Source organism: Mus pahari, chromosome 16 (genome assembly GCF_900095145.1).
Source record: "Mus pahari chromosome 16, PAHARI_EIJ_v1.1, whole genome shotgun sequence".
Classification (NCBI taxonomy): Eukaryota; Metazoa; Chordata; class Mammalia; order Rodentia; family Muridae; genus Mus; species Mus pahari.
The window spans coordinates 33,746,838-33,759,660 of record NC_034605.1 but is presented as its reverse complement, the minus strand read 5'-3'; the positions used below and the strand labels follow the sequence as shown (position 1 = coordinate 33,759,660).

Here is a 12,823-nt window from a genome sequence, read left to right as displayed (position 1 = left end):
CTTACAAAAGCCATCCACGGACCAGTTAAAATACAAGGGAGATTATTCTTAGGCTTTCTGTAAATTGCCATTTTACATATGGAACTTGATCAGCATTAGATGCTGGAATCCGCAAGTGGCTCTCGAACCAGTCCCACACTGGTACCCTGGGAGGGACAACTGTTCTCCTATGTAGCACCAAGACTGGATAAAGTCTTGGTAAAAGGCTTGCTCATTTCACCATCTTAAGAAACACTGGGAAAACCCATGGATGGCAGTAGCTCACGCAAGAGTGCCTTGGCCTTAAGTCTCAGTTCTATCAATGGTTCTGCAACACAGGACCACTAAAAATGTCTGCAATCCACATTGCCTTCCTCTGTGGAGGAATAAGCAGTACCTACAGAGCTGTGGATGGAGATAAGAAATCGGGTAAAGAAACCAATCCCCATTCCTGACTTACATTACTGACCACATGCTAGAACTTAAAACGAAGAAAACTTCAGCTCAGCATGCATTTGTGAAAATACACACATCTTCATACAAACAAAAATAATTTTTATGAGGAATCATTTCTTAAAATAGAAATATATTATTTATTCAGTGAGAAACTAATTTTTTTTAATCATCTGTTCAGAACAAATTTTCACCTCCCGGGCCATTTGATTGAGGCACATCATTGAAGCACATATTTTATTATTATTATTATCATCATCATCATTATTATTATTATCTTCCACATTTTAAATATTATGTTTTCTTCTTTCACATAGACTATTTTATCCAGTAGAAATTCCCCGAAGGAGCCACAGCACATTCATAACAAGGACAGAGTAGAGCACTGTCATTCGCTTACAGCTTCCCAACATGACAGGTCACCTAAAATAAAGCTGGATGTAACCATGTGTTACAGACGACACCAAGTGTCTACACGTTGGTCGTGATCATTGACACTTCTGTGATACGCAGAGAGGAAAGGGAGCCTCTGCATGCTGAATGCAGTTATTTCTTGAAAAGACATGTGGCCGCCTTTGGACGGTGTGTTGGTATCTGGGTGCCTTCTCGGAGCCAATAGAAGTCAATCAGATCCAAGCACGGAAAATGGAAACCAGTAGCCCCCACCCGCTCCCCAGCTCCCGGGGCATGCAGGCAGCTTTCTGATGTCCAATCTTGGCTCAATTCAGAAGGAAAAAAAGGGAATGGTACATTCCTGGCGGGGTTGGGGGTGATAATGCAGCTGGTTTGGGGGTGTATCAATCCATTCAAGCATTCAGGGGTTAATCTTCCCAGTTCGTGGGGTTTGGTTTTTTTCTATACCCTGAAAACTTCCCTCCAAGAGCTTTTGAGCATAAGAGTTGTGTCCACAGCCTGGTAAGTTGCACATTCCAGGGTCTGGAGTTGCCAAGAAGGAAAAGAAAAAAAAAAAATCATGCCTGGGAATGTTCTGATTTCAAAACTCCAGAGAAGTCATCTCAGCTGACGCCTCCGAAGTGCTGGAGGCAACGGCTAGATTCATGCTTGCAGATTTCAGTCGGTGCAAATGATTTCAGAAGAACCTACCCGGTGGCCTCTTGTCTATGCTGTGTTTCTGAAAGGCCCTGTAAAGTATGCAGACAAAGCTAGACATGGTGATTTAATGGTTAAAAAAAAAAAAAAGACTTATAAAAATATTCCCTGCAGCGAAAAAACAAAACAAAACAAAACAAAAAACATGTAAACATCTCCTCCGAGTCACTGGAGAACCCTTGAGCCTGTCCGTTATGTCTTCGCAACATCTCGCAACGCTCTTGTTCATCGTTGAAAAGACATGTGGCCACATGTCTGTGGGTATCAGTCTGCCTTCTTCTTTATAGAATTTGGACTCCGAGACTGCCTTGGAGGCTGGCGTGGCTTGATTGGCAGAAAAAGGATGATTAGCAGACATGTGATGTGCAAAAAAAAGAACATGGACCTAGAAGTGAAAACACAAGAGTTGCCTTTCAATGAGGAACATGGACAGAAAACCCATCTGACATCATCTTCAGTGGGGTGAGAGGAGGCCGTGCTCAACATTAATGGAAGCATCCCCGATAGCTCTCTCGTTCCTGGCTCTGGTGGGCAAGCAGGCCAGGGATGGATGAAACCACAAAGCTGCGTGAGCAGAGACGGGCAGACACAGCACTGTCCCACTGACATGATCAGACCAAGAGAATTAACTGTGGGAAGCCAAACATTCCGGCTGATCAAAAGCCGGGGATCAGAGCACACGGGGGTTCACCCTGTCCTCTAAACACAGGCACAGCCTGACCTCCCACGTGTTTCTCCAGGTTGAGGACTTCTCATCTACCTCAGGAACGGGAAGGAGCCTGACTTACTAAAAGCTCGAGTTTTATGACTCATTGGAGAGGCTTGCGCAGAGGTGCCATAGCGCACGTGTGGTCAGAGAATAGCGTTTAGGAGTCAGTCTGCTCCTTCTAGCGCGGGTTCCAGGGACTGAACTCAGGCTGTCGGACTTGCACACCAAGTGCTTTTTTTTAGTGGCTGAACCCTTCCACTGGTCCAGGATCTCGACTTTGAAAACTCCACTTAGAGCCTTGAAAATAGCTTTCATCCAAACTAAACAAGAACCAAATTTTACTCTTAAGTAAAATTTGGGGTGCCACTGTCACAATATAAATGCTAGGTAAACACTGGGCACAGGCTGCTAATAAATACATGTAAATAGAAGTTGTGTTTGTTAGCATAACTGTTCCAGATCTACTGGGAAGGCTACATTAATACTTTAATCCAACTCCCTCAACCCTACCCACCTGCTCGCCTGCTCACCTGTGCGCTCTCTCTGTCTCTGTCTCTGTCTCTCTCTGTCTCTCTGTCTCTCTCTCTCTCTCTGTCTCTCTCTCTCTCTCTCTCACACACACACACACACACACACACAGAGACCTTGATGGCAAGGACTGAACCTAGGATTTTCGTGTGTTAGGCAAGCATCCCGTCACCGAGCTGTTTCCCTGCATCCCCAATCACTGCAGTGTTCTCTGAAATCTAAAGAAAAACAGGCCAAAGACAAAGGATCCACTCCTCAGTAATGACAAGGCCCAATCTCCCGGATCTAGCCTGAGCTCCTCTACCTTTACCAAGAGGAGTGGCTCCCTAAAAATGTTTACGGAGCAGTCAAAAGCACCACCGTCTCTTCACTTGCTCTTTTGTCCCTTAAACACTAACTGCTTACGATGGCAGAAGCACAGGGCCGGGATATAGCTGAGTGGTGGAGTGCATGTTGTCATGGATGGAGCCTGTCTTTAATTCTTAGCACTGGAAAAAAAAGTATTAAACTGCGATTTCCAAAAGAGCATGAGTTTCTGCCCTGTCCCCTGGGAGAACAGCAACAGGAAAGGCACAGTGGTCCTTTGGTACCCACAAGGGGACCAGTCCCAGGACCTCTGCTCATGCCAAATCTCCAGACACCCCATGTCCTTATAAAATGGTGCAGTACTTACATATAATCTACAGAAGCCTTTCCTATTCTTTTAACCACCTGTGGCATACTTAGAAAACCAAATATATTGTAAATGGCTAGAGAAAAATAGCAAGACGAAAGCTCCGTCCATGTTCCACCATAGAACCAGTTTCCTCTGGACTTCACAGGAGCAGCCCCATCTTCAAGCAGTATGGCTGAAGTTAACCTACAGAAGACCCCAGACCACCGTCATGACAGTGAATAAACTGAACTATACGAAAGAAAACAAAGCCAACGGAAGGATAAGGGGAGCTATTTATATCCCTCCTGGAGAGGAAGGGGGTGTCACATGATGCTTCCCTGAGATTCCAATCACCCCTCCCTCCATGCATGGAGTATATAAGATGCACAAAACTGAAACGGGTTTTGCTTCTCAGTGGTGAAGCCAGCATGCAAATCATTGAGGGTTTTGTAAATAACCCAATAAATTCATTTTCTCCCCATCTGGACCTGAGGGTCTTTCGTTGATCTGTCAGCTTCTTTTTCTATCTGGGGTGCAGATGTTTATGTCTTTCAAGGAAAGTCATGAGAGACATCAACACAGACACCACAGCATCCTAAAAATATTCTCAGCTCATGGATCGGAGGGTCAACGGTGTACAATGAACGGCTATTTGAATAATGAAGAAGTAGTGGCTGACTGTCTGGCTTGTGTGTAAGGAACACTGTGATTAAAGGGGGCCTCTTAAGGAAAATCCTGGGCATAGACTGATTCTCAGAGGTTAGAGTCAAGGCGACAGTAATCTCCGATTCTTAGGTGAACACACCTAAGATACTCTGTTCTTTTACTCTGGCTCATTTCCCATGGGACATGTGGCCATTGTGTTAAATTAAATCCCAGTACACAATCAAGAAAAGCAAACTTTAGTGTCCTTGTAAGGTCTAATGGTCTTTCCTGACAGTCCATCGCTCCTCTAAAACTTTATGGAATGTTCCATCTTTCTATTATGCAAAGTCTCAAGTTAGCTACCATCTATTGAGCATACTCAATACTGACTTTGGGACTCTAGATATAAACAGCGTCTCTTCTCAAAGAGCTGGCTATCTACAGAAGCTATTTATAAATTCTAAACCATCTTCTTTTTTAAATGTGTGCATGTGCTTGCTTTGTTTGAGGCTTATCTGTGCATCTGTATGTGGAAGCCAGAGCTCAGCTGTTGTTCAAAAACACTGCTCATTTCCTCTGAGACAGTCTTTCACTGGTTGGCCTGGTCCTCTCCAGTCAGGCTGCACTAGCCAGCAAGCCCCAGGGATCCTGCTGTCTCTGCCTCCCCAGCGATGGGATTACAGCTGCACTGCCACATCCGGCTTCTCATGTGGGTGCTAGGGATCGAACTCAGGTCCTAAGCTTTCAAGTCAAGTGCTTTATTGACTGAGCTACCCTGGGGCAAATTCTAACATTGCTTAAAAATAAGTGAGTGAATGAGTACTGGTTTTTCAAATGATTTCATAGGTCTCTTTTTCTTTCCCTTTCGTATCTTTTGGTTTTCTCACACAGACCATATCAGAAATGTAAATGTGAAAGATGGAGACCATCTGAGAAATGAGTTTGTATATAACTGTCCTTCACGGCTTCACTGCTGGCCACTAAACGTATCCACAAATAAGCTACAGATCTGAAAGGCAGCTATAGTCACCTTCTGTAAGGGGCTGTGGCATTTGAATTTCCTTTTGTTAGATTTAATGGCTCTCTTAAGAGTGAATCAGAGCTGGAGAGAGGGCTAGGTGCATACAAGGATGAGGACCTGAGCTTAGATCCCAGAAAACATATTAAAAAAAAAATCTGGGTATGTGGGTATGGTCACATGTGCCAGCATTCTGAGTATTGGTGTAGGTTTCAGGGCTAGGGGAAGAACATGAGGGCAGAATCAGAACGATGACTTGGGCTTCCTGGCCACCAAGTCTAGTCAAAATACGGATGGAAGAATAGACAGTCTCAAGTTCAAGGTCCTCCTGCCTCTACTTCCCGAGTGCTGGGATTGTAGATGTATGTTCCCCACCTTGTTCAGAGGATCCTCTGTGCTTGTGATTTGTATCTACCTCTTCCTAATGCACTTCTAGAGCCTTTCATACATGAGCAATGACCCTTGAAAAGCATCATCACAGGTACTGGTGCTCATATGTTGGCATCGTTGGGACAGTCGTTGCCTCTTAAGGCTTCTACGGGCACGTTCAGAGTCAGGTCGCATTTAACAGTTCTTAGCAGAATCCCTTAGTACGCTGGCTCCATTTACCAATCCCAAAGTCAAGAAAAGGTAAGTCAGGCAACAGCTGGGGACCAAGGAGACTTACTTGTATAAACTGATGGTTGGCTCGACTGCCAACATGACGAAGGGCGCTGCCGTGTAAGAGACAGCCAACTGAGTGACAGCCCAGGTCACCACATCATAGGCAACCTTTCGAGCTTTGGAAGAGAGGAAGTGGTGTCTGTAGTTGTTCCTCACCTGCAAACCAGGAAGGCAGAGGTAGGAGGCAGGCGTGAGAACTGAAATAACTTCCACTCAGTCACAAGACGTAAAACCAAAGGGAAGAACACAGGCTGAAGAGCATGGCCAACCCTTTGAATTATACTTTCAACCAACAAACCCTTCCATCCCTTTTTTATTACATATATATAATATACATACACATATGTACTATATGATATCCTTTTTAACCATTCCTCCACCCAAAACGTTATGAACATGTCCTAGAGCCTTCCAAAACCTTTTCTATTTATATGTATCTACATTTATATTTATAATGGCACTAGCGTATTTCTTTAGCCTGTTTGAGGTTTGAGATTTTTTTGGTGTAATCTGTTATAGATTTTTGGCCATGCCCATAAATATTAATCTTCCATGTAATTTATGGTAATTGGGGGAGACTGTACTCTGCCCTGTTTCCATGGCTATAGTAGTACAAGTGTCAACTGTCACCACAACTAAAAGCAACTGCTGTTTACTGGGTGCTTACTATGCAGGTATCTGTGCTAATGCTTTACACAGATCATGTCTGTTGAGTCTTCTAGCAAATGACTAGCACTGCCCGGAGAAGCAAAAACCTTTCTTTAGGCTGGGGATATGTGGTGGTTAGAACATGCTTGGCCCAGGGAGTGGTACTATTAGGAGGTGTGGTCTTGTTGGAGTAGGTGGGGCTATGTTGGAGGAAGTATGTCACTGTGGGAGTAGGTTTTGCCAGTCTTCTCTTGTTTGCCTTCAGAACAAGATGCAGAAGTCTCGGCTCCTCCAGTGCCATGTCTGCCTGCCTGGTCGCTGCCATCCTTTCTGCTATGATTATAATGGATTGAGCCTCTGAAACTATAAGATAGCCCCAATTAAATGTTGTTCTTTATAAGAGTTGTCCGAGTTAAGATGTCTCTTCACGCCAATGAAACCCTAAGACAGGATGTGTCTAGTTGGTAAATACTTGTCTGTGACACACAAAACTCTGGGATCAGTCCCTGGTGCCTCTTAAAATCAGGCACAATGGCATAGGGCTAGGATTCCAACATTCCAGTGGTCCAGAGGTGTAGGCAGGAGGATTGGAAGCTCAGAGTCATTTTAGATACATATTTTTGATACATACATGTTTTGGACACATACTTTTTTGGATACATGTTTTGAATACTTTTTTTTTGTTTTGGAATCTGGGATAGCCTGAGCTACATGCGATTCTGTCTCATGATAACAAACAAATCCCCCGCCAACAACAACAATGATCCTTTTCATCTGCTCTCACGTCCTCAAGAATAGTCTAAGCTCCATCCACTCAGAAATGCTGTGCGGCAAGCAGCTATGGAATTTTAATAGCTAAGGAGCTAACCTCCAGAAGCCAATACTTTCATGACCACTGAGTTCATTCTCTGGCTAGAAAAAAAAAATGGAAATTCTGCTCCACCAATCCCTCTCTTTCCACTCGCTCACTAACTTCCTTCTGAAAAACTGTTTCCAAGGCTGCAATAGACAGATCTACATAAATCAAAGCCTGTGCCAGCAGAGGCCACTGGGGTATAGATATTTTAAGGAACGATACGCTGAATACATCAACAGAGCAAAGCTCTGACCTTTATTTCGTAGTTTGTTCTGACAATCTGTTCTTCGGTTTTGTTTCAGAATCTGAGTTGATATATATAAGAAGAACAAATAAAAGCTCTTTCCTGCTTCTCGTGTTCAAATATGGTATTTTAATTTTTTTGAATTTTTAAAATTAGCCTGAATAGCAACTTTCTACCTTGTTCACAGGCAGAATCTGATATACTTCATCTAAGTAGAAGAGGAATCTTCAGGGGAGGGCTCTTGACTTAACCACTGTGATGTCTGGATACCTACACTGACTGCCATGTGGCAGGACTGCTGGGATGCCCACAGAAGAGGGCACTGAAGGATTGGTAAAGAGCAAACGCTTGGAAGATAATCCAGCTGTGAACTGAATATCTAGAACCAACTTTAAAATAAACAAACAAAAAAAAAACCAAAAAACCCATAAAACAATAAAAACAAGGCAAAAAATCCAGGCATAGTGACATCCACTCTTGTGCTGGCACCAGGTAAGTGGGAACAGACAGACCCCTGGAAGCTCACGAGCAGCCAGCCCTGGCCTGCCTTTGAGTTCTAGGCCAATGAGATATTTGTCTCAAAAGGAAAAACGATAGTGGGTGACATCTGAGAAATGACATCCAAGGCTGTCTTCTGTTCTTCACACACACACACACACACACACAAGCGCACCTACACACTCGCCAACCCACATCACACCATACACATACCTCACACAAAAGGGATAAATAACAAAATGTATATATAACACAACTCACGTCATTGAAACAAGGAAGACCATAACCATGGTCAAAGAACAAAATTAAATCAAGTACAATAGTCTGTACTTAACACAAATAATTTGATGCTTTTATTGGATCAGACAGATGACGTAGATCTAGCAGCAGTAGACTCAGTTCCTCAGGCTGATACCTCACTGACTGCCAGAGCCGTGGCCAATTACTTCTCAGCTTAGCATAATGAAGTGAGATACGAAGCGGGGTATAGGTGAACTGAAGTCTGGTAGAGCCTGCACTAATTAATAAACATGATCATCTTTATATGCACATTCCGTCTGTAATGGTTAGAAGAGTCTCCGTTTCTCAAGGGAGTAGTTTGTTGCTCATAAAATTCTTACTGTTTTACTCTCTGCAAGTGAATCAGTTAACCACTTTTACAAAGACAAGTCCTTATACATAGAAGTGCTTTTGTAATAAGACAACTTTTTATAAATTATTTGACTTTCTTTTCCCAAATACTATTCCAAGAAAACCAAAGTAGCATTCAGGGAGGAAGTTATCAATCAGCATCAAAAAGCCACTCCCAACACTTCCACAGCTCCAACTCACTAGAGCAACAACAACCATCACAACACACACACACACACACACACAAACACACACACACCAGGTTGCTAGGGAGAACCGACACCTGAAGGAAGCTTACCGCTCTAGCTGCCAATGTGACAGGGACTCCAGTTAGGAATGTAAAGTAGTAGCCAGGGTAGACGCCGTGCCACAGAGCAGACAGGAGGAAGGTGAACACTGTGGGGTACCAGGGGACCCGCTCATAGCACACACTGTGAAGAGAGGAAGAACCAGCAAATGCCAAGTGAAAATACTTCACAGTACCAGGGACACCTGCATCCTTTCGGGCAGACCACATGGATGTCCTCAGATTCGTTCTGAAAGATGCCTGCCTGACTCTTAGCAGGAGCTTGCAATGAAATTCAGGCAGCCTGTGCTTCTCTGGCATCTTTGAGCGCTATCGAACATGCACTTCCTGGCTCCACTATAAATCATAACCTCATTAGACTAATTGGTCTGGACCCTATCACGTGGGCTATTATCACAAAGGTCTGGGTGGTCTCTTTCAACTCAACACAAGTCCCTGACTTATAGACGTAGGTTCCACCAAAGGGCGCATCCACTAAGGGCACTGGTAAGAGTGTCAACAGCATTAAAACACCTGGACTCCAGATGAGCAGCTTTGGAAATTATCTTCATTTAGCCAACATTAATTCCTCTTTCCAACATGCCCTTATGCCATCTGACTAATGAACATTTTCATCTTGGAACTCCAGGGAGAAATTAGTGTGCTGGTTAGAGGACCTGCTCAAAGCCTAAATGACCAGGATAGATATTAAGCAGCCCTTACCCCAAGTGCCTGAGACAAGCCTTTTCAATTTCAGACCTTTTTTCTTTTTATTTTTTCTTTCTCTTTCTCTTTCTCTTTCTCTTTCTCTTTCTTTTCTTTTCTTTTCTTTTTTTTCTTTCAGAGTTCAGTTGTTTGCAAATGCATGAATTATCTTGGGGATGAGACCCAAGTCTAAAACACAAAGCTCATTTGTATTTCATGAACACTTTCCATACACCGCTGGAATGCGGCTTCACCCAATGCTGTAGCATGGGTGGTTTGACTGCCATCTGTCGTGTGAGGTCAGAGGTGGAATTTTCCGTGTAGGACATCATGCTAGTGTTCAAAGGCTTCAATATGGGGACATTTGCTGCTTCATGTTCTCAGATATAAGATGCTCAATGTGGGAACTACACTGAGAGAAGCTAGAAAAGTTAGCCGATTCCCTTGAGATCCTATTGATTAAAATAACTGATAGGAAGTGACAGGGGCTTTCTCTCTAAAGCTCAAGTCTATGCATTGCCAATCGCAGTCAAAAGTGGCCAATATACACTGCAAAAAGTAGGAGTGTCCTAATAAAAAGTGAAGCAGAAAATCCAAGCAATTATCATGAATTCATCACCGATGGTTCAAAAGTAACTGATTTTTAAAAATTTTTTATTATTATTTTCATCATCATTATTTTTTAAGACATGGTTTCTCCATATAGTCCTGGCTGTCCTGGAGCTGGCTCTGTAGACCAGGCTGGCCTTGAAATCAAAGGTCTGCCTGCCTCTGCCTCCACAAGCCTGGGATCAAAGACCTGAGTCACCACAACTAATATACGCTCAGATTCAGGGGTCCATCTCCCTTCTCATCAGAAAAAAAGAAATATAACTGAGATTAAAAACACAGGGTTATAACTCTATTCTCAGTAAGATTTCTTTTTAACATGAGGACAAGGCACATGTATTTTTAAAGAATTCTTTGTTATCATTTTACATGCGTTGAAAACTTTTATCTTTAACATTTTTCAGTCTTAATCATCTTGGGCTGTATTCTTTCAATGGAGACTGTATGACTCAGGCATGTTGGAACTACTCAGCATAAAGAAATTAACGCTGGTGTTAAAATTGCTTGCAATATCAATTTAAAACAATCATGTTCATATCAGAATTTATAAACTGCAGAAACAGGCAGTCTAGGCAGCATCACATATACTATTTGAAGAACTGCTATATTGTGTCTTCTTTGCTTCAATAGTTTAAAAGATTTAGTCACTTGTTTTAAATATTTTTTTTCTTATTTCTTAAATAAAATTTTAAATAAAAAATTGTTTTAAGATAGTTTGAACGATATATTTTATTTGTGTGGGGGTTTGTATACATGAGTGAACATGCCTTGGCGACCAGAAGAAAACAATGGACCCCCTTGAGTTACAGGTGGTTGTGAGACACCCCGCATAGGTGATAAGAACTGAACTTGGGTTCTCTGTGAGAACAGCACACACTTAATCCCAGAACCGCCTCCTCAGCCCTGCCTCGGTGTTTTGATCTGTGGAAGACACTGCTCATTAAAAACAAAACTCGATACTTTCAGCTTCTGTCTGTACTGACTTCAGGTACATTCACTAGCTGGGATTTGGTGTTCCAAAGACAGTATATTCAGAGTTCCCCCAACAAGCAATGCTTCTAAATGTATACCACATAGAAACAGGTCAGAGAGATGTTAACACAAATGCAGGCTCGTAGGGGACCACAGAGCTCTTGGCTCTGGGCACAGTAGCAGCCCTCATCAGGGATTTGACATCCACACTGACTTCTTAAGATCTAAAAACTCTAGACTCTCCTGGGTATCCGGCCATACATCCGAGAGGCCAAAAGCCTGGTTCTTGGAACTGACTGTTGGTCCTGTGTCTGTCACTTAAAACTCTGTGACTTTGGGCATGTCATGTAGCCCCTCTCTTTCACTTTCCACAGCTATTAAATAGGGTAATACAACTAATGGCGTCTCACAGGATTGCCATGAGAAGCAAACAAGTGTATGGAACAGAGTGGTGAGCATTATGGGATGCACTGGGTTCAGACAGGAGTCTTCTCGAGCCACTGTGTCTAGTTCTTTTATTTACAAGACGTGCACATTAATGTCAAAGTGTCAGACTGCATGGCGGTCAGCAGCTGTGTGACCAGCCGGCAGCTGCTTCTCACCTAGGAAGCCCCTAAGTGCATCCCTGCCAGGAGCAATCAAGTAGCTCTTGTGTCCCTTACCATTTCAGCCACAGAGATGTCTGAATATTCCAGTTTTCCAAGTACATTTTGAAACTCGTGGCAGTCTGAAAACAAGAAAATAACACCTATCATTAGCTTTAAAAAATACCCAAGCAACGGAAAGTCCTCTCTTGCTCGGAGCTGGTGTGGATTCCCAGCGAGATTACTCATAGTCCCGTCAATCAGCTGTTCTGCCCCCGGCAGTAACATTTTCTGGCATTTATAAGACGTGCGTTGCAGTTAAACTTTGGCTTGGAAACTTGAGTCTGTTTAGAACTTATTTTTACATCAGAGCAAAAGTGAAGGGGGTGGGGGGGCCTGTTCATCCCCTCCCACTCTGATTTCCTAAAAAAACGAAGTCAAATGACTTAAAACTACTCTAAAATGGGATTTACCACACAGAAAGTTCAATCACCGGATTGTAGGGCTTGCGGGACGAGTTACGTGAAACTGTTATCTTTGTACTGTGTAACCATGTGCAAACTAGGTCAGCCTTTTACAGTCATGTCTATAAATAGCATCACAGTCCCAACTGCATCCAATTTTGCCTGGAATAGTAAGAGCCTTCATGCATGAAGGGATCACAATACAGAAAAGAAAATAAAGAAATATCACCCATTGGGAAACAGGGTAAGTCAGTCAACTGCCAAAAGACGGCAGCCCCAAATAAGCCATGAACTGTGCTTTCTCATTCAAAGGGTAACAAGAAGTGTGGCTTTTCCCCATGGAAAAGCAGCCATACGAAACCCTGTTTACAGAGTGGGGGAAGGAAGGGGAAGTAGGGGAGGGAGGGGAGAAAGAGGCAGGAGTGAGGGGAGGGGAGGGATTAATATGGGAGAGAAGAAAGAAAGAAAGAAAGAAAGAAAGAAAGAAAGAAGGAAGGAAGGAAGGAAGGAAGGAAGGAAGGAAGGAAGGAAGGAAGGAAGGAAAGAAAGAAAGAAAGAAAGAAAGAA

General features: G+C 43.1%; 1 protein-coding gene across 1 annotated transcript in view; it reads right to left on the bottom strand.

Moving 5' to 3' along the window:
• Positions 1–552: 552 nt before the first annotated feature.
• Positions 553–12,823, bottom strand: part of Mboat1 (membrane bound O-acyltransferase domain containing 1) — a 110,591-nt gene continuing 98,320 nt past the window's right edge. The window contains exons 10-13 of the mRNA XM_021215634.1: positions 11,871–11,935; positions 8,935–9,067; positions 5,765–5,916; positions 553–1,927 (exon numbers count right to left, since the gene is read on the bottom strand). Of these exons, the coding sequence (XP_021071293.1) occupies positions 1,807–1,927; positions 5,765–5,916; positions 8,935–9,067; positions 11,871–11,935 (471 nt within the window). The 3' untranslated portion in view covers positions 553–1,806. The remainder of the gene's footprint in view (positions 1,928–5,764; positions 5,917–8,934; positions 9,068–11,870; positions 11,936–12,823) is intronic.